The sequence below is a fragment of the Microplitis demolitor genome, chromosome 2 (genome assembly GCF_026212275.2).
Source record: "Microplitis demolitor isolate Queensland-Clemson2020A chromosome 2, iyMicDemo2.1a, whole genome shotgun sequence".
Classification (NCBI taxonomy): domain Eukaryota; kingdom Metazoa; phylum Arthropoda; class Insecta; order Hymenoptera; family Braconidae; genus Microplitis; species Microplitis demolitor.
In genome coordinates, this window is record NC_068546.1 from 18,780,351 (window position 1) to 18,803,840 (window position 23,490).

At 33.2% G+C, this 23,490-nt stretch overlaps 1 protein-coding gene across 4 annotated transcripts in view; it reads left to right on the forward strand.

Annotated features, from left to right (window-relative positions):
- LOC103568456 (RNA-binding protein Musashi homolog Rbp6) overlaps positions 1-23,490 on the forward strand; it is a 518,165-nt gene that overhangs the window by 14,199 nt on the left and 480,476 nt on the right. For 3 of the 4 annotated variants that reach the window (XM_053743032.1, XM_053743034.1, XM_053743033.1), the window contains exon 1: positions 22,265-23,217. The exons of the other annotated variant lie outside the window; for it this stretch is intronic. In XM_053743032.1, the coding sequence (XP_053599007.1) occupies positions 23,153-23,217 (65 nt within the window). In that variant the 5' untranslated portion in view covers positions 22,265-23,152. Of the gene's footprint in view, positions 1-22,264; positions 23,218-23,490 lie in introns of those variants that run through there. 4 annotated transcript variants of the gene reach the window in all.

Below are 23,490 nucleotides of genomic sequence, written 5' to 3' on the forward strand. Positions count from 1 at the left end.
ATGATGATAGTGTTACAAAGAACCAACTTGACTGTTGGCTACATGTAAGTAATTAGTGAGTAAATTTGTACTAGGCCAAGATGTCGTCAGATGGCTAAGACTTTGTTAATTAACAGAGTGTCACTTCGGATGAAGATAAGACACACCTTGAAGTTTTGCTGACAATGTCGCATAGGGTTTTCTTCATTGAAATTAAAAATATAAAGAAACATGGAGAGAATAAAGGGGTGTGATAAAAAAACACATATACATATATATTTATTTATATTTATATAAATAAAATTAATGTATTCTAAAAAATGTTTCTGCTAACGTACATAAACGATCAGATAAAAATAATATTTTTTTCGCTCAAAGTAAATGCATTACTCGTCTTGCTTCAAGTGTCTTTTGATCTCGATGATAAATATATTCAATGTTTTTTAAATTACAACTTTTACACTTTAAATATAATAAAATATATAAATTAATTTTTTTACAAATAATTATTTTAAATTATGTTTCCGAAAAATTCGGTAAATAATATAATATAAATTAAAATAAACTTAATTATAGATATTTCAATAATTGACTTTTAATTTAAATGTAAAGCGTATTTTAATTTGACTGTGAATTAATTATTAGCTGAAACATAATAATTATCATATGAGATAAATGTGAATAAAATTTAAATGAGTGAAGCTCTGGCGGGTATTATTGCAAAACAATAAATAAATAAATCGAAGGTAGGATGAAGTTTAAACGAGTGAGTATTGACGTCCAGTATTACAAGTTGAGTATATTTCAACTGGCTAGACTTATTTTCGAAAAGAATTGACGTCGGATATTTGTGGATTGGCAAAACATCATTTTATCTAAGCTATTGGCTTCATTCCCACCATTTCGTTGTTTGTCAAAACTTAACTTTTATTCATTTTTCATCACTCAACAGATACTGTGATAAGAGTCATGGGATTTAACTTCGATTTATTTTTATTTTTTAATTAAAAACATAAAATTTTACCTATTACGTTTGAATCCGGTCGTTAATTCGTAAGAGCGTAAACAAATTTTAATCCAAAATACGCAACCAATCGATTTAATTCCTCTCAAATTATTTCCAGGAAACGCCAGAGCATGACCGTAGAAAAATTAATTATTGAAATCTTTGTAATTTAATTATAATCAATAATTTAATAAGAGATTTGGCCTTTGTCTTGCTCTCTATCACGTACAAGCAACTTCTCCAGTTTGAATAATTTAATTTTTCGTAATAAGTATTTCCAATGTCAATAAAACATAAATTTTCAGTCATTTTTTTTTTTTTTTTCGTTTAAATGTAAAAAAAAAACCCGGTATTTATGTAGAAATGGGGCTACACACATTTTTCAAAGTTTCAAGTGCTTACACCTTAAATATCTATAATTAAGTTTTTTCCACGTGTTCAGCTACACTACAAATTAAATTTTTTGTATGTATTTTTGTCTTTAACACTAGATGCCTATCTAGGCCTTGCACCTCCAGTGTACAAAATTGATGAAAATGACATGAAAGTCTTGCAAATTTTCTTGTATATAATTACAATTTTTTATAATTCCGTATGATGGACGGTTGATTTTCATGGGTTTATCTAAGAGCTACAGTGATATTAGAGCTTTTGTAATATTTGAACATTGGCATATTTCTGTTATTTCTATACTTTTACGGAGTACAACTGTTCACCTAACATTTGGATGCAAGTAGTTTGAACGGTATCCGCCTCCTTTTGCTAGTATAGTGTCAAAAACGAAGTCCGCTACACTGTTTTAGTTCGGTGCGTACTAGTATAAGGCGTAGTCTAAGGCAAGAATACGTTAACATAGCCTTACTGATGAATCTATTAATGTACTCAGGACGAAACTACTATTTAATATGGCACATAGGCATATATCTTAAGTTTTGGTGGTTGACTTACGAGTTAATGCATATTATAATAAGAAAATTATGTCAATTAGTGTAGTAATTAATTAATGTAACGGGACCGAAGTCCACTTCTATTTTACCGAAAGCCGTTTCCGCGCCCTTTTAGGCATACACGCGCTGCGATGTCATCCCCATCTTCCGACCCAGATGACACTCTTAGCCGAAAAATATAATTAAGTGACTAAAGTGGACATTAACCGGTGGTATAATCAAAAATCCTCATTGCGCGTGGTATCTAACCACAGCCACCACGAGCCCCATCTCTTTTTGGGCCAAAGACTACTACCATCTCAGGAAATAAAGACTCTGGCCGCAGTGGACTTGGAAAGTGGCCCCCGTGGTACCAGACTCCCAGGTCTAGGCAACATGGTTGCTTATAGATGTGGTGGGACGCTTCTCCCTATTCTCCTGTGTAAAGAGCTTCCTCCATTTGTTCTATTTCGGGTTACCAATCAGCTGTTATCCACTTGTTCATTGCCTGGTAGATTTTTTATTTTCCGAGATGTGAGACACTAATTATTCAAGCCAAATCAAAGTTTAGAGCAGCTCGGGAGTCAATTAGTGTAAGTTGGCACGGAATTATAAAATTTCAAAGATAACCTGAAAATTAAGTTAATTAAAAATACCTAATTAAACAAATGTATCTTCAATCCACTGACGAATGCCTACTGATCAAGTTTGATTTAAAGCAATAAAATAAAATAAGATAAAAATTAATTTTATTTATATGCCGAATTATATAAATTTTGATGTTAGTGTTTGACAAATTAAAATTTAAGTTGTAAAGATAATCATAACAAAGTTATTAATAAACATATTTAATATCTTACAATATATAAGGAGCATTATTGTAATTAGGTATAAAGTTAATGCTGTCAAAGCTCAAGTAAACTTTAAAACTAATGTAACGAGCCGTTATACTCGACACGTGAGTGAGTTTGCGACGTAAATCGTCTAGCGTGATAAGACAGGAGAAAAAGACAGAAATACACTAAGTAAGTATAAATCTCTAGGACGCGTCGATTTCAATCACCCGGTACGATGAACGTCGACAGAAAAACTATCGATCGATACTCCAGATGGTTCATTGCTTTTTTTAAAAATATTTTTTACACTCATAAACACTACGCCCACTAAAATCCCAATCGCGAGCCAGGTAATTATCAGTTTGATCGAATTTCACCGCAATCGAAATTGATATTTTTATTTCTCCATATACACACTCTGCTATTTCATTCTGAATATTCAATACTGAAAACTCTATATTCTGTATAGACGTACAGACGTACACGTGTTCACATGACGAGCGATCGTTGAGTGGTTGCTGAATGGCATTAAATGACTACAGCCCGAATAAGAAAAAGGGCCAGCAGTCCGGAAGCGTCGGCCGCTTCGAACCTCGACGGAAGTCGTCAACTTGGAAAAGGATCGCCTCGACAGCACGAAAACTAGTCTAATAGTCTAACAGCCAATACATAAGTATTAGAGTTTCATATTCTGTGTATATGCAGAAGCAGAACAAGTGGAAGTAGACATAGACACAAACATATACATGTATTTTCATCAACATGCTGGTACACGAAAACGGGAATAGGATTCGAAATGGGAGCAGGAATACGTAGCTAGGAAAGGTTATAAAATCTATAGCAGCATCTACAACACTAGTAGATGTTTCGGGTGCTTTCGAAGCAGCCAGGCGACGCTTGGAAACTTTTCCACTTTAACAATTATGAGCCGGAATTGAATACAGCTTGGGTCGGTTGCAAGTTCGCTCGATTTGCCATCCTTATCGCTATCGACTGTCTCGATAAATAACCTATACGATTCTTTAGCCCAGCTTCTTCGTCTACTTATACTTATTCTTAGTTCTATTCAAGTTGCTTCCATTACCATTTCTTATTCTTTTTAACAAATTCTATAAATGTTACACTTAACAAAAAATTATTCACGGAAATAGATGACCGCGCATAAATTTTTTACTACTGCTCAGCATTAGATACAATCATATCTCTTGATCGTCATATATATGGGGCTGTATAAATATTACGAGAATTATCATTTTTTTTATTATTTCTTTTTTTTTTTTTTTTTTTTTTTTGTTAGCTGAAAAAATTGCGGGATTGAATGCTTAATTTATTGTATGGCCAAATGCGAGCATTTGATAATATCAGCGTTTTTCTTGGGCTATGTAAGAAATGACGTTTTTGATATATGGGGATTTCGTTTGGAAATTTTTTCTATTTGTCATTTTATTATTATTATTATTATTAATATTTATATTCATACACTAAAAAAAGAAATATTTCTCCCAAATAAATCAGTTTATTTGTGACTTTTTTAAAAATATTTCTTGATGGCAAATAAATATATTTGGTGCAACTAAATATGACAGTTGATTCAAATAATTTTATAATCTGACTGAAATATATTATTTATTTGTAGTAAGTTAATGATATATTTGTGGTAAGGATAGTAAATTTGGCGATGCTTAACATCTATTTGAAGCACATGGCCCAACTAAGATTTATTTGCATCAACTGAATCATTTCCGGATCGAAAAATTAGATCTGTTTCAAAATAAATGATAAATCCAAATATTTTTTATTTAATCGTATATATTTTATATGGGATAATCGATTTTTTTTCGTACTATTCCCTATCTAGGCCAATCATAGGCTTGCTTTCATATTATATTTAGTCTGTTTTTACACTGAGAAAACAGTGCATGGTTGTGGTAACTAGAAAGGGATGGGAATGAAAAAATAGTCATCTTAACCAATATTTCTAGTTTCTTGAACTATATCATAGTGCCCGAAACTATTTGAAAGTAGTAGTTTCAACTAAACATTTGTTTTGTTGTGGTGACTATTTAATATTATTTCTCAGAACTTATACTTCAACAAAATCACAAATGTTTTAGCAATTGTACGATTATAATTTCATTAACTTAGCATCATTTAAATCGTCGACGAATATGAGTAAGGATTTTTCTTGATTATTTTTTTGTAATAACGATATACCATTTTTTACTTAGTTATGTTGGTTATTGTCATTGTTCATTGAACTATACAGTTAAAACAACTATGATATCATCGTACATTTTACAACTATATATTAGTCATCTGAACTGAGGGGAATAGTGGAGGCTTCATTGAACTATGTGTTTCATAGTTCAGAAAACCAGTTTTTTCTCTCAGTGTAATCACTTTAAAAATAAAAAGCAAACTTTCGTGTTATAATTATTATTCTGTATTTATATGTTTCTAAAAGAAAAACATGACTTTTTACAAACATAAATAATAATAATCGAGATTTATAAATTTATTTTAATTTTCTTGATATCTGAAACATGCTAATGCGCACTCGTAATAAGATGTCACAAGAATTTTGATGATTTCTAATCCCTAAATATTTTTCGATTTTATCCAGTGAATAAGAAAAATTTCTAGACATTTTAACAGTTATTTTATTACTTTTATTCAATACTATAAATATTCAGTCAATACAATTAAAAGATAAAGTCAAACTATCACTAACTGTCGACATTTTTAAATAAAAGACACTAAGTAAATAGCAAACCAAACATAATCAATTTTGTAGCTTTTAATGTTTTTTTTATTGTTGGATTAGCAAGACTTTGAGCTTCGGTTTTTTACCCCTACCATCGAGGCGCAATGTCTTAGGTATTGAATTTAGATGGTGGGGGTAAAACCGACAAAATTCGAAACGCAGTCTCGCTAATCCAACTATAAATATTGTCCATAAATAAAAATATTACAAGTCCATGATTTAATCTAGCTTTGTCCTTGTGAATTTTCAGAAGTTAAATTTTCCAAAGTTCAAGAATTAATCTAACTTTGTCTGGCCGTAACGCAATCATTTCTTACAACAATCTATCAAAAACAGCTTAAATTTTTTATGGAAGATCAAAAACAGACCAACTAGTTCAAATGCAGTCCAGTTAGTCTAAAATCATATCTAATTTTTCGAATTTTTATTATTTTTCTATAAAAAATAAATAATTCTGTATTATGCAGCTCATAAATACACTGAAACAATATTTATTTGAATATATCCAAATATACGATATCTTTGGTTTAAATAAATGTTAGTCGGCTTAAATAAATCTTTTTTCAGTGTATTTATGTGTTGAATGATACGAAATTATTTATTATTTATTTTTTATATCAAATTTTTGACTTATTTAATTATGATTTTTTTTGCAAGCTCTCAATCGTTTTTCGTCCATTGCTATACTTGTATATTTATTTACCAATGTAACAATGATTATTGTTATTATTATTATTATTTAAAAACATGTATGGTTCCGTAGGGTGGACAATATCGAAATGGGTTTTTATGAAGGGATAAGATCGAGCGTATATCGCGGAACGTCAGGAGTCAGGCGACTCATACAACTGGCAAAAGTTTTATTCTTGTCCAAGTGTTTTATGGATGTTAGCGAGACATGTCCAGTGGCATCTCTCTGCCTTGACCGGGAAATGAAAGGGATAGAAATAAAAATAATGCCTTGAACAAGCTAGAGCGAGGCCGGCACATACGTAAGACACAAAAGAGGACGCTGAGTTGTATTCTGGAAGACAGAAGTAGAGAACGGATGCTTCTTGCAGAGTTGACGATAAACTTTCGAATAAGTTAAATACAAACGGAATGAAGACACATTACTCACTACCTCTTGTCGCGTCTTACGTGAAATGGCGCCACTGGACGACAACCACTGAGACAGCTAAAGACGAGAAGGGAACTACCAAGACTTGGATAGGACACGCTCCAAATAATTCACCAACTTATTTTTTTCTTCATACTTGATAATTTTTTCCATCATCTTCATTACCCTCACCCTCATCATCATCGTCATCATTATTAGCAATTAATATATATCGAACTCATGCACTAGTCTATGCGTGAAAAAATAATTTAATTTATAATGGCAGCCAGCAATTAATAAAAGGTTGAAGGAGAGAAAAGAGAGTAGAACAAGTAGTAGTCGGAAGTGAATTAAAAGTTGCTTTACCGAGCGCCTAGTGTGGTAGTGGTTTTAGCCTGGGGTTTAGTGGAAGCTGTAGAACCAGCTAGCAGCTAGTAGCTAGTAACTAGTAGCAATACCGAGTCTATTCTCTATCTAGCGAACCCGGCATCACCAAGCAACGACGAAGCTATAAGGACTGGCTGAAGGGTCTGAGTTGGCAATAGTTGAGTACCCACTCGTGGCGACACTCGTGAGCGGCCTCATTGTCTCTGGAGAGGCTCCGCGCCCATCCGCAGTAGCATCCAGCACCCCACCGCAACCTGTGCTGAGGAGACCGTGAGGATGAGTTGGTTGCCCTCCTTTTTTATTCTGTCGCAGATCTACAGTTGACGCATCACCACCAGTTCACAACTACATTTTCAGCTACAGCACTACGACCAATAACAACAGCCTCCTAGCCTCCTCAGGCAGTCCCTCTTCTCTACTCTTCTGACAGCATCCAGGTCCAAGTACCGGGTGATGATGATGCTGCTGCTGGTGTCGCAGATGCTTCGGGCCAACGGAGATGTTCGCAAAAGCTATCCATACCAAGAGTTGTTCCCTAAAACACGTACACGTCTCGAAACACCTATACAACTATCCTCGGTTTAATAAGCTTATGCAGCACTCTCGACTACTGCCATGGTTCAGCTCAAGCTCAATACCAATGTGCATGACAAGAACCCTTCCTCTCTTTTCCTCTCTTCTCTCTTCTCGGTCTCTTTACACTTTCCATCATGGATCCAACCGACGACAATGAGGCGTTGCATTCACTTCCGGACACTTTTTTTGTTCTTATATCTATTTTAGTCATACTTTTTTTTTTATATAAATTTTTCGATGTCGAGTTGAGGCAGAGGCAGGGGTAAAAGTGAAGGTTCACTCCCAGTTGAGTAGATTGCTGATTATACGATAATAAAATAGAAATTAATTAAAGAAGGTATATATATAAGCTTTATAATTACAACACGGGTTACTGGACTCGTTGTTAATGGGCTTATTGATTTATTTATTGAGATTATTTGTTTTATTGTGTTTTTTGGTTCACTTGGCTGTTAGATTGTGAGTAAAAATTACCCAAGGACGTGAGCAATTGTATTACACTCAAGGGACAGGCAAAACTACTGGCAATAGGCTGTTGTATACTTTTATTGAGGAAGAAGAAGAGGGTGGGGTGGAATGAGAGAAGGAAATAAGAGGACGCAATAAAATTCGTGTCACGGCCCGATAGTCAGCGTTTGGCAGCAGCTCGACGAGAACGTTCGGGCGTGATCGGGCGTTCCTCTGAGAGACAATAGCAACTAAATTTTCACAACTACCTTTGCTAATATAACTATAGACTACTGCTGTATACTGAGTAAGAGTTAAAGAGAGGTTGCGAGGGTGGTACCGGTGAGCAGAGTGGTGAGTTGATGAGCAAGACAGTTAGAGACCTCCCTGAAGTAGACAATGACAACGACGGGAATGATGAACAAGTTTAAGTGCCGAACAAGGTGGATGACTGAAGGGTGACAAGAGTAAGAAGAATAAGAAGAAGGAAAAGAAGAACAAGAAGAAGAAGAGAACGTAGATGTTCTCCCTTTGTGTAAATTCCTCAACACTATCTAGACACACTTGCTTTCATCCGCGACAGTGTGGACCACTACACTACTCCATGAACAAGCTTTTTAACAAGTGCACCATGCGCATGAAGAATAAAGAAAAATATCAAGAGTCACGGCTAAAAGAACTCTAAATAATTCACCTACTTAACTTAATCAGTATTTTTTTGACTCTGTTAATTAAATGAATAGACGAATAGGGATACTTGATGTTCGTGTAATGCAAGATTCGCTGGAAGCCTAGAATCCTGAAATCCTGAAACCGGTGGATATCATATACGGCTTTATAACCAATCGTGCGGATCATCCAAATGGATTGCAGCCCCTATTGATATCGTTCGCGTATATGGGGATTTATAGAGCCAGTGAGAAGGATATGTAGAGTAGAAATCATTGGATTATCGGGACATGTGAATTAACTCATTACAACAACAACTACTGATACTACACTCTCATGTTAGATCGAGTGGACGCAATTACTTGTCTACCAGTCTACCGTACTGATGTTTAGCTGCTTCAATTGACCAGTAACTCCAACTGAATGGATTTTTAAAATTTATATAAATTACTCATTTATTTTTTTCGAATAGAACTTACAGAAATAAATTTATTATTTTTCTAGATAGTTTTATGTATTTTAGTGGGATAGTTTTATCAATTGATGTGGCTATCAAATAGCAGTAAAATGACACCGGGCATTGGATGTATACGAGAGAAGGAAAGAGACAAGGCGTAATCGGTCGTAACCCGTTGGCCTTAGGGAGAGAATCAGCAGCCACGCGTCCTGCTTCCTGCTGTCCCCTTATTCACTTCGGATCCAGCATCAACTGTATGAGTTCTCTGGTCTCTGGGCTCTGGGATCTAGATCCAGCCAACGTGCTTCTTTCATTCTCCTATTACGCATTTCCGACTCGCTGGACCGGAAACGACCAGATAAGACGATCATTCCACTCTCTCTACACTGTGAAATAACTCTAGCTCTAGCTCTGGATGTGCTTCTGGATCTGCCTATGCTCAGGCACCGACAGCACAATCATTTTTATGGCTAATATTATATATATATATATATATATATATATATATATATATATATATATATATATATATATTTTTTTTTTTTATTATTTATCTTGATACATAAATTATTTAATGACGTTATTATTCTAAAGATAAAGTAAATAATTTGTTGAAGTATTTTTTTTTGTCATAAATTGATTATTTAGAAAGATATCGAGTGTTAAAGTGAGCATTTTGTAAAAGGAGACTTAAAAATTTAAGCAAAAAATAGAGCGTCGTCAAGTGGCGCCACCTAGACCCTTTATTCGGTAAAACGGAAGATAAAAAACGGGTAGTAAAAAAAGGCGCGATGTGACGACGACATGTTTGTTTCACTTGAGTAACTTCTGTGACCACCAAAAAAGTAAAACATCCCATCGCAGTGTCAGATCTATACGCCGCGAGCTCGTTCCGGTGGTTTATTTGCGATAAAATTTTCGTATATTAGGTTTTCTGCCATTCTTTACTCCTGTATTTATTTAATACCGAGTTCACCATTTAAACAAACAAAACTACTGTTTAACCAGCAAATATCTTTTATTTCCGAAATTATATTTTTCTTTTCATTAATTGGTTTATTTAATTATTTATTGATATCAAGTAATTTATTAGAAAGAGAAGAGCTAGAGGAAATAAAAAAATTTTGCTTTGAATTTAAATCTGACAATTGGCGATAAAAGTTTTTTTAAATTTTTTAAAAATTGAATAATTCTTAACTTGACCCATGGAAAAAAAATTCGTTCCAAGAATATTTCTAACAGTTAACTTCCAAAATTGAAACAATTCTGAACTTTGAATTGAAGATTAATGGAACTTTGAAAAAGTTAGAAAATGATCAATTTGCAACTGTATAGGCTTTTCTCGCGCGTCTTTTTTTTCTGAGCAAAAATAATTTGATTTGAGGATTTTTTGGGTTTGAAGAGCATTTAAAAAAAAAAGGAATTAAGTAGAAATTATTAAAATTTTCTACTCTTACTAGAATGTATTCAGGTATGAGGCAAAAAAATATGATTTGAAAATTTTTATAAACATTTTCTGATTTTTATTAGAATTTTTTGGGGTTAGTTTCTTCAATTTTATGACTTGTTAAAAAAAAGTCCAAAAAACAAGTGATTGGAACTACAACGAAAAAAAAGGATTTCTTGGCGCAAAAAATTTTTTACTCGCCCTAAGAAAATTTTTACTTACCCCAAGAATTTTTTTTTGCATTATGAATTGAAAACGAAATCTTTCTTGGGACGAGAAAAAATTTTCTTGAGGCAAGAAAAATTTTTTAACTCCAAAAAATATTTCTAGTCCTGAAAAAAATTTTTGTTTTCATTTCATAGTGAAAAATTTTGCTTGCACCAAGAAATCCTTTTTTTCTGTCTAATTATGAACTTATTATGAACTTACAAAATTGTAAATTCAAATCATTTTTGCTTAAAAAATTTCAAAAAAAACCAACCTGCAAGAACAGTTCACACTAGTTGAAAATTTTTCATACTTCTAATTATTTTTAAAGTTAAAAAAATGTTCAACTCAACGTTCAGAACTGTCTCAATTTTGGAAGTTCATCGTCAGGAAAATTTTTGGAACGAATTTTCTTACATGAAGTTGTCAACAAAAATTATTTAGCAAGTGCTTTTTTAAAAAAAATTTAACAACAATAGAAATAAAAGCATTAAAAAAATGTAATACGGATAATATTGAAGGGTATGATAATGTATTATATTATTTGTGATTCATGTGTGTCACCAGCAAGCTGCGAGACAGGATTACTGGCTTAAGCCTTTTCAATTGGATAAATCTCACAGAGTTAGAAAAGGATGACTGATGAAGAGCGCTTTCTTAATCTCGGATTTTCTTCAATTGAAAGTAACAATTTTTTGTCATATATAGATATATATGAATTTTATGCCTCAAAAGAGACAGATATCAATTGAATATTTTATTTTTTTTCTTCGCATACTTCTCGTACGTTTTTTATTTTAATTGATTCTGATCCGGTAAAAAATGATGACAGAGATCTCGAGTAGTAAGTGTTGAACACCGTATATATATATTTATATTTACAAATAATAAATAATTCAAAATTGATATCGGTTGGTAAAAAAATGCCACGTTAACGCATCGAACTCTCAATGAAATTCCTGACGTGGCATCCACATCGAGATTCAACTTGGCGTAAAACGCTTCTCTTTCTCTGCTACTTTTCGTTTCACGATTCACGCTCCCAACCAAAGTCTTCGCACTCTAGTGGCTATGTGTACGTGACTTTCAATATCTTCTATTTTTACGACCACAACATCAGTATAACCACTGCATAAAGCAAGAACCAGAGAATAAAAGAATGAAATAGAGATAGAGATATATGAAATAAAAAAATAAAATAAAGAAAGAAAGAAAGAGAGTTACGTTTTCGACGGTAGTGTGAATATCGTCAGCACTTTTTTACCCTCGTCAAACATATTGTACTTGCAGTCTCTTGAAATATAAAATCACCTCACTTCAATAGCTTAAGAAAGACGAAACAAATTTTAACATTTCCATCAATCCATCTTTTAGATATTTTTATACATTTTTTTTTTATTTTTTACTTTTATGGTTCGAAGCCATAACTCTAAAATAGCTGTCTATTAACAAATATTAATAGCTATTTGTAAACCCTGTAGACTTTCCCCAAAACACCAGACAGGAATCATTTACAAGATTAATTCCACTCTATACATTTTTATATATTTTAGTCTATTGGGCGTATGAATAAGAAGTAAGTGAATAAAGTAGTGGAAGTCAATGGTTCGGGTGACACTAGTATGGAGCGCAATAAAATATATTTTTGTAGGATGAAATATCCGCGAATATGATTTAAACTTGTTTATCGTTGTCTCAACGGCATTGTAAAAAGACAAGACATGGAAATATTATAACGTATGAAGAAATTTGTGCATTCACTCTGGTAGTCAGTACTCATTGCACACTCACTTGTAAGTTGCAAGCGCAATTCCGCATTCAAGTCTTTACTAGAACGACTGCTAGTCTTTCTCCATCTTAACTTCCTTGTTCTTCTTATTCTCCTTGTTCCTCTCTTTCTTCTCCTTCGCCTCCTCCTTAGTCGACTACACCTTATCTGCATAGTTTCTCAAGCTTTAAATCATTGGTAAGACGGCACGAAAACTAGGACACGCGATCCCATCTCTAAAGCTTCCTTCCTCCTTTTACAAACCGGCCTGTTAGATTTCTAAGCTTCTTTTAAATCGACATACCTCTTTTTTAAATACTGATCCTCTTTGATACCGAGCCATTGTTTTGCTTTAGTACACAGATAAATAATTAAAAACGATAATGGTGATTAATCCATACGAAATCATAGAGGTAAAGAACATGGAAGTAATGGGGCCTTATTTCACTTAGTATCCATCGCATTAGGAAGCATATCCTCGGTGTGAGCCAGTGCTTATGTCTCCACGGCTCTGCTCTATAAATGTGCCTGCAGTGCAGGCTCAGTCCCACCCCCGGCTAAACTAAATAGCCCCCAACCCCGACTCGAACCCCTCCCGTACGTCTTTTCGATCCGGTACTATCACCGCAGCCACTATCCACCCCCGAGCCCCGCACCAGACTCTTGTCTTCTACCTCTGTCTCGCTTGATCAATCTATTTTCTTCTATATCTATATACTCCATTGGCGTTTCTATACCTTCAATTGTTATTCTCTTGGTATCAATGCTTACAGAAAATACCATTTCAGGTAGTAATATACACTTGACTCTTGTGGGATCTATTCCCAATGAGATTCTTCCATCGAGAAAACTTTTCGTTCGGGTTATCAAAGCTTGTTGTTTGTTCGAGTTATTGATTGTACTACAACCATTATTAATCATTATATTTATATATTATATAAATATAAAACAAATGTTGGGAAAATCAAGAGTGCATACCTCAGTTGCTCATCTTAATTTTAATCATTACTTCTAATTTATAGTATTAATTAATTTTTTTGTTTTATTATGAATTTTTATTCAACTTTTAAATTATCAATTTGATTTTTTTATTTCTTATATTCAGTTCAACATTTTTTTCAAATATCCCGCCTTTTTGTCTTTGATGTCGCTCTTTTTTTTCAAATCTATACTGTTACGCTAGTGCTGCTGTCAGTAGTTGATGAAGAGGAAAAATGAGAAAAATAATAACAACAGTAAAAATAAAAATGACAGTTAAAGTTTTCGTGAATAATCAGTTTTACGTTTTTAATTAATTACAACTCAATTAAAAGGATTTAAATAGTAATTTCCATCAGGTTATTAATCAGTTATAATACTTGGGATAAAAAGTAAAATCCAGTAAATATAGATATAATAATACATGAGTGATCGGGTACTAGTTCCCTGATTGGATATTAGGTCATTTACCTTGTACATAGTAAAAAATGTTGCATTAAAATCAATAAAATCTGTATGTTAGCAACGGTTCACACAATATTTATGTTGAATTTCAACACAAAATTTGAGTTAAAATTTTAGCACAAAATTTTAACACGAACTTCGGGTAATACGAAAAATAAATTCAACACTAAATATATTCAACATAAATTAAATAATGTTTTTATTAGTCATGATTAAAAAATATCATATAATATTTGATAGCAGATGTAAATAGTAAATTAATTAATTTCTTTAAAAAACATGTTTATTTAGTAAGGGAATAATGATTTGAAATTAGAACTAAATTTTTAAGTTCCCGCTAAGAAAATTGTAACTTTTCAAAATTCGGGAAGTTATTGTTTCCACCCCGATTTTCGAAAATCAAGTTTTCATCAGATGTCGACGTTTTGAGGTTCTAGGAAGCTATTCTGACTATTTTCAGAATGATGTCTGAGTGTCTATATGTATGTGTGTGTGAATGAGTGTAAATTCTTAATCTTTTTAATGAATTGACCGATTGAGATGGTTGAGGTGGAAATTGAAAGAGTTTGTTGCCCGTCAACATTCCAGAAAATTTCAAACCGATCGATTAAATGGACTCTAAGATATAGAAGAAATACAAAAAAAATTTGTTTTAGTTTTTTTAAACTTTTTCAAAAATGGCTCGATCGATAAATTCCAAAATCTAATCAGCTCTAGAACTCAATAAAACTCGTCGATTGTCGCCTTAACCGTCTCGATCGGTTTATTAGTTCAAGAGCTCGAAAATGTATTCACAACAATCCTTGAGCTCGAAAACATCGGAAAGTTTTGGGGCTTGCCCGCAGGGTCAACCGATAGACAGATTTTTTTTGTTAGCATAATAAACATTTCAGTTTTTGGTAAATGGTGAATTCAATACATTAATAATAAAAAGTTTCATATTAAATTGACATTTATAAAATGTCAATTTCACTTTCCTTTTTTTAAATGATTCTTCTTTGACTTTTGATTGACTTTTTAACATAAATTTCAAAGTAACACTTAATAATTGGCAACAATTTCAATTTTTATACTAAATAACATTGCTAAAGTATCGAATAGTAAATTGGTTCAAAATTTCAAATTAATTCAATGAAATGTGTTGATGTAATACAAAAAATTTAACACAGACCGTTTTCAACACAGATACACAATATTTTTTACTGAGTAATAACAAAAATTTGTACTTTTAAATCGACTAAAAAAGGCGAGCAATCTAATATTTCAGAAAGATAAGTAATAAATGGTAATGTATTACATTATGCTGCTCAAACTATTTATTTAAATTAATTAACAAACACATTAATTTATCTATTTACGATATTTGTATGCGAGACTAATGTTTAATTGGATAATTAATTAGTTTGGTGGGTTCTCTTCGAGTGTATAGAGAGAATAGCGACGCAACTTTTAGCGTGAGTCCCCCGTGTTTTACTAATTTATGTAATTACCTTCACTCTAGCTTACTTTTTGGTTTTAGTTTACTACATCATAAACACGCTTCTTGGTCTTGTACTTAAAAATGTTTTCTGAAGTGGCTTTAAACATCATAATTACTGTGCCGGTATACAAACCTTAAATTACCAAGTTAAGACACAAGTGTAACTTGTTCAAATTTATTTATTCATTCGTCTTTTTTTACTACTTTACAAATTTTTTATATTCTCCATCATCAAAAATTAAACTTTTCATAAAAAATTTCAATCACTCCTTCTAATTTATCCCAGGTCAAAAAATTAGATCTGTTTTAAAATAAATGATACATTCAAATATTTTTTCTTTAATTCAAGTTTATTAATTGTATTTATTTTATATAGGAATATAATCCGTTTTTGCCCGTACTAGTTATTATCCAGATCAATATCAGACTTATTTTCGTATGATGTTTAGTCTGTTTTAAATCACTTTTAGACTAAAAAGAGACTTTTTGGATAATTATTAGTCTGTATTCAATCATTTTTAAGGACAAAAACAGACTTTATTTACTATAATTTTTAGTCTATTTTTAATTGCTTTTAGATCAAAAACAGGACTTTTTACCAATATGATAATAATAATAATAATCTAGATTTATAAATTAATTTCAGTTTTTTTGATATTTGCAACATGCTACAGCGCACTCGTAATAAGATGTCACAAGAATTTTGATGTTTTCTAATGCCAAAATATTTTTCGATTTTATCCAGTAAATAAGAAAAATTTCTTGACATTTTAAGAGTGATTTCATTACATTTATTCAATACTATGAATATTCAGCCAAGACAACTAAAAAATAAAGCTGTCAAACTTTCATTAACTGCCGACATTTTTAAACAAAAGACACTAAATAAATAGTAAACGAAGCATAATCAATTCTGTAACTTAAAATATTTTTTATAAATACTGTCCATAAATAAAAATATTACAAGTTCATGATTTAATCTAGTTTTGTCTTGGCAAATTTTCAGAACTAAAATTTTTCAAAGTTCAAGAATTAATCTAATTTTATCTGTCCGTAACGCAATTGTTTCTTAAAACAATAGATCAAAAACAGCTTAAAATTTTTATAAAAGATCAAAAACAGATCAAATATTCCAATTAGACTAAAATCAGATCAAATTTTTCGATCCGGGTAGATCAAAAACATTAAAAGTTTTATAGAAGTTCAATGACAGACCGAGTAGTTCCAATACAGTCCGGTTAGACCAAAATCAGATCAAATTTTTCGACCCGGGATATATACAAGTAATTTAATAAGATTTTTTTTGGAAAATCACTTTTGTATTTTACAAGTTTATCTTTGGAAGATATCGTGCTTTTTAATTATTTGAATTTTGATCAGCCGTTAGGTCATGTCACATTTTGCCTTCTCCTTCATACGTGTACTAAAAAAATTTTTCTCTCTAAATTTTTTTTTCTAACGACTCATTTTATCCCTCATGATTTTTTTTGTTTTAATCACTAGGTCCATCCTCTAATTATACATCACACTCGAGTATATTTACCCAAGATACTAACTAGCAATTCTTGATTTTATTATAAAAATTCTCTTACTTTTCCTCATATAAAAATAATAATATTAGTAACCTCGATATTATAGTATTAGTACAAGTAACACATGCATTACCTCACATCGTTTAGACACCTGAGGCTTATTTACTTAGGACCCAGTGCTCGTTAATTGACTGGTTTTCGACTTATTAGTGCATCTGCCTTGCATTTAAAAACAAGATTACTTCCACACGCCTTGAAATTCCATCGACTTGCTACCAACACTCAAGACTCTCTATTTATCCAAGTGCTTACGCCGAAAACTTTTATTCTTAAAAATTCTCAATCCACCCGTCTGGTCTCGTCTCGTTTAGAATCTCAATTTCTAAACTCAATCGTTGACATATCAGTTAAAACAACGACTACCTGATTTATGTAGTGATTTAAAAGTGTTGGTTTAAGGCTGGGTCCAGAATTAAACCCAGTGGTTCTGGGATCGAGACCTGGAGGTGGCAAGGGCAATTAGTTAATTGAGTTGATCGATGGATTTCGTTGCCGCGTCGCGTCCCGACTCGACATCTGATTGAGAGCTTCCACTTGATCCGTGTGGACGCGTTACTCCTGTACCAACACGCGGCATATGTGTTGCGTGACAAACGTATGTGTCCCAGTGTCATTGTATTTACAAAGCTCTATCTATTTCTATTTCATACCTTTACATACTTCTACACATACACACCCATATATATACTCATATATATTTTAGGTACTCGAACGACATTTATTGTCCTTCTCTTATTCATTTTACCCTTGAGTGTATATACTCACTTGCCATCGCTTTAACTTCCACCCTCGTCATTAGCCGGATGTGATGCTATGAACACCGAGTGTCGCATACACACTGGTTTGTCGTTAAAATTATCAGACTATCTGAACTACTACTACTACTACTACTTCTTCTACTATTGCAACATCTACTACTTGTACTAATACTAGTGGATGTTGACACTAAACGATGTCTCACGGTTTGATACTCTTCCAACATCTGCTACTAGTTAGCCAATTGATTTTAGTTTATTTTATTACCGAGTTAATTCAACAAATAGATAATAAAAATAAGAGAACCTGGGGCACGAAGGTTCCCCTAAAAAATTTGGTAAAAATTTTTTTTTTAATTTTCCGTCAAATCATGTTATCTCCGATGTTTTAAAGATATTTTTCAGACTGATCTGTGATACCTGGGGCATAATGGACCACCTGAAAAAAAATTTGCTACAGAAAATTTATTTTTTTCTAAACTCAAATGAATTTGAAAAATTTATTTATTAAAGCTCTTTTAGGTCAATAGATTATGTTGTGGTTAAAATAAAAAAATTAAAATTTCAATGAAACTTTTTATATCAGCTAAATAAAATTTTCTTCAATAAATTTGAAGTCTATGTGATTATAAAGGTACAGAAATAGTATATTTGTGCTTAAATTTTTTTTTTTTAATAAAGAAAATAAAAAATTTTTTAAAGCTTTTTTTTGACGGGGACCGTCATGCCCCAGAAAAGAAAATTTTTTTTTTTGAGGTTTAGTAAAATCTCAATGAATTTGCTTGAGAAAGGACCAAATTAGATAGACCTATAGATTAAAAGCTATAAAAAATATTTACAGGCTTAAGGGGGTCATCGTGCCCCGGTCTCCCCTAATAATAATAATAATGATAGTTTTGAGTGAGTATTTATATTTATATTTATATTTAATAATATTGGATCCATGTGAATATAAATTGTTGAATGACGTGTGACAGTTATCAATGAAGATAATGCGATAGAGATTTGCTGGTAGATAAAATCTGAATACGTGTCTGGATAACCGATTGAGCGATTTCTTGCTCGGGCGAGAGCTTTAAAATGAAATTTACGTGATAGCGAGGAAGCTTTAAGCTCGCCAGAGTCGTTTGTTGTGCGATGTGATATGATAGTGATAGACGGACGTAAGAAGACGTATGTAACCCGGCAGTTATATGCAGATATATAGATATATATGTAGATACACGTGTATATTGTGCAGACTAGGCTTCGATATGTTGGTATAAATCAAAGACCAGGTGAAGGATGCCGAAGCGCACGCGGTTGCACGCAGCCGTTACGTGACCGGCATTATGATTATGCAAATGGCCGTTGCTTCTGAGCCATGCGTGATTTAGAGCAGAGACATGAGATAAGGAGGCTTACGAAAACTCACTTACCATCAGTTACTCTTATAAATTTCCGACCAATATTTATTATTATTATCATTATTATTATTATTATTATTGGTATTATCATTATTATTATTATTATCCTTATTGTCCATATTATCATTATTGGTATTATCATTATTATTATTATTATTATTGGTATTGTTATTTTTCGCTGCATCAGTTTGTTTTGGCGGTTTATTCAATTGTTCCTTGCTTTTTAATTTCCTGCTAAGAAAATTGCAAATTTTCAAAAATTCGGGAAGTTATTGGTTTCACCCCGATTTGTAAAAATAAAAATTCCACCAGATGTCGACGTTTTGAGGTCCTAGGAAGCTATTCTGACTAAAATCAAGATGATGTCCGAGTGTATGTGTGTATGTACGTACGTATGTAAATATTCTGTAACTTTTGAACGGATGAACCGATTTTGATTTTCGAGGTCATTTGACGCGGCTTGGTATTTACTATAAACACTGAAAATTTGAGCTTAATCGGTAGGGTACGTTCGGAGATATTTCAAAAATAAAATTTTTCAAAAATGTTTTTTTGGAATAACTTTTAATTTGCTCGATGGATTGATTCCAAAATCTTATCAGCTCTAAAACTTTGTAAGCCGCGTCGAATGCCGCCTCAACAATCAAAATCGGTTCATTCGTTCAAGAGAAACCGTTAACGAAAGAATTGAAAAAAAAATTTTTTAGTATTTTGGAAATTTCTCAAAAACGACTTGATAAATCAATTTCAAAATTTGATCAGTTGTAGAACTCAATAAAACGTGTCGATTGCCACCTTAAACGTCCCAATCGGTTCATTCGTTTGAGAGATATCGTTGTAGAAAAAATGGTAAAAAACGTTATTTTTCGAAAACAAAGGCATACAAAAGTATTTTCGAGCTCCTTGAGCTCGAAAATGTATTCACAACAATTTTTCGAGCTCAAGGAGCTTGAAATGGGCGGGAAGTTTTGGGGCTGGCCCACAGGGTCAACCGACAGACCGATTTTTTTTTTTAATTCACACTGTGAAAAATTTTGGTGTAAAAATGGACCCGGAGAACTTTACACGATTGTGTAGTGTAAATTACCGGTGTAAAATTTGCCAGGTGTAAATTTTCCATCTGTGTAATTCTAACATGGTGTAATCTACTTTTTTTACACCATTCCGCGTTACCCGTAATTTTGATCAATGAGCAACAAACCATTATTGAATATTTTTTACTATTTAATAGATCGCAACATTAATATTATTTAGATATTGAATAGTATTTCGAACATTTAAATATTATTATGAGTACACGGAAACAAGAAGTCTCAAAATGTTTTAATATTTAATATATTTAAATAAAAAATACTAATGTAAATCAAGGAGTGCATTACTTTTACTATTTATTAATAAATGTATAGTAAAAATCACAAAACAGTAATTAATACTATATGTTCATCTGAAAAATTGCTATATTATTACTTTTATTACTAATTTATTTGTATTCTTCATTAATCGAACACCAAATTTTATGAAGAAAATATTGAAGCATCACTAAACGTTTAGTACTACATTTGATAATACGATTCAACGATTTTTACTCTCTAAAAATATAAAAATTAACTAAAAGTATGCATTAAATATCCTATAGTATACGAAAATTACAATCTGTTTAGTAATTTCTGTAAAGCAGATGAATAGCGTAGTATTAAGTATTGTACAGCAACGAAAAATTACTAAACGGCTTGTAATTTTTGCGAAGCAGATCGATAAAATTAAAAGTTTGCGGGGATATCATATACAAATATGTTTTACAAGTGCAGAAACATTTGTCCAAAGGAGACTTCGGACCGTCAGACATAGGAAAGAACTCGCGGGCGGGAGATCAGGGTTCGAATCTTTGTTAAAACAAGTGATTTTTTAAAAATTAAAATTTATACCAACACCAATACCAATGACATAAATGATGATAATAATAATAAAAAGTTGAAAAATTATTAAAAATTTAATTTTATCTATTTCCATTTTAATATAGTAAAATTTGCCAAACGGGATAGTAAAATTCACTAAATACATAGTTAAGTTTACTAATGCAGCTTATATTCAATTCCCTATTTAAATTATAAAAATTACTAAGTATAACTAAAAATTAAATTCTCAAGAAAGTAAAAGAATTTAGTAATTATAACTCATATTTTTAAGTAAAAGTTGCAATATTTTTTTTACCGCGTAATTTTCTCAACGGAAAATTATCATGAATTATCCATTTACGCGTTTGGCGGTCTCAAAATTTTAAATTCACACCTCCTAAATTCAACACCGAATTCAGTGTAATTTTCACACCAACATTTACGCTACACCAAGCCAAAAAAATTTTTTACAGTGCAATCACCCAATAATTTTTAAGTTTTATAAAATTTTTACCGTAGCATAGTCAAGAAAAAATTAATATTTTTGATTATTGAAATATCCCGTATGTTATTTTATATGAAATAATTATTAAAGTATACTGCAGCATGGATGCAGCATTGACACGACAGTAGCATAGGAGGTATACTATACTAGTTAAGTATGAAAGGGGGTTTGTTAGTAGCAAGTAGTGCAAGTAGTGCATGCTCGGACACAGTCAGACGTCCCGGCGTGGCGGCAAACCGAGAGAGCAGGCGAGCAGACAGCAAGAGGCGGGCCGGGTTGTGCCCCACTTGTCTTTCCACCACCTTATTTTTCCCCTTGGACCCTCGGCAAGCGCGGGCTCGAGTATCGGAACTTGTCGCTGTGTCCACGGTCTACATACACGAAAGTGGGTGGGTGTGTGTGCTGTCTGTCGGCTCTGCGTGTAGTGGATCTCGGTCGGGCGAGTTGCGCAGCCGCACAAACGCCTTCCTCTCACTCTCTCTTATTCGCGGTATTGAAGCAAGTTCGCGATATCCCCCACTGTAAGAATATCCCGCTTGTACCGCGTCTCACTCCACCCCCCGCCGCCCCTTGCGGAGAGCGCAGTGTCGCGTCGAACTTCTAGCAGAGCGCGTCGCACGTCCGAGTACCGGCCGCCGCCCGTCATCAGTCGCCGTACCGCGCAGCCACGTAACCTCTACCTTCTTAGTTTTTAGTAGTCAGTAGTAGGGCACCCGCCGGTTTCACTTGTCTAGCAATAACAATTGTCTGTGCTTGTGTCCACATATAATAACATCCTGTGGAATTATAACAATAATATCAATATTCATCATCATCGTAATATTGTTTACTCCGATATACATATATCTATATATATATACATATATATACATATATACATATATATATACTACTCCGATTTGTCGTCGGTTGCTACTACTGGTGGTGCTACTTTGGAGTTTAAAAAAAATAAATAATTTGCCAGGAGCCAATTGCACAGGATAAAGAGAACTGATCCTGATACTGGTGCTGCTACGTAACTGGCGGGATTGTAATTGATATTTGTAAATTGTGGACGCACACGGCGCGGACACGCGGGCCCTCGTTAACTCCTGCAGCAGACGCGCGCGCGCCGTGCTGTCGTCTGTCTCAGAGACTTAAACGAACTGATTAACTAATTAATTGATTGATCGATTGATATATTAACTGAATAAATAGACATTTATATTAAATAATAATACGATAAGTGATTTGGTGGTGACTTGACGTCAAACCTCTTGGAGACAGACCCGGTGTCCAGGGAGTTGAGGGCGATTCTGACGACTACGAGGACGAGAGCGTAACTCGTCGCGGCGGCTGCACGAGAGCAGGACAGGCGCACGCGAATAGTCAGACTAGAGTCAAACAACAACAACAACAATAACAATAACCCAAGAGCATTAGATTGTGTGCCAAGGGTTCAAGGATTCAATAAGAAATACTGTTGATTAATAAATCGTAACAAGTGTTATTGTAGAGAGGATTTAATTATGGAGCAGCAGAGTCAAGAAATAGTTGCAAGCGGATCCATGGCCGAGGTGCCCAACGATCCAGGGTACGGTTAAACGTCAGCTAGCAATTCATTATAAGGATTGTTATTTGTGCCGGGAAATTTATATTATGATAGAGCTGAACCGAGTTGAGAGAGAATCAATGAGTAGATGAGCAACGTCGCCGGGTTATATATATATCTATACATTCATATATATATATACATATGTATGTGTATATATATATGTAGACGGCGTGCAATGGACCTCCTGGCGGCCCCTCTTTCCGGCAACGCCACCGCCATCGCCCGTTTGCCACCCCCGCTTCACAACTACCC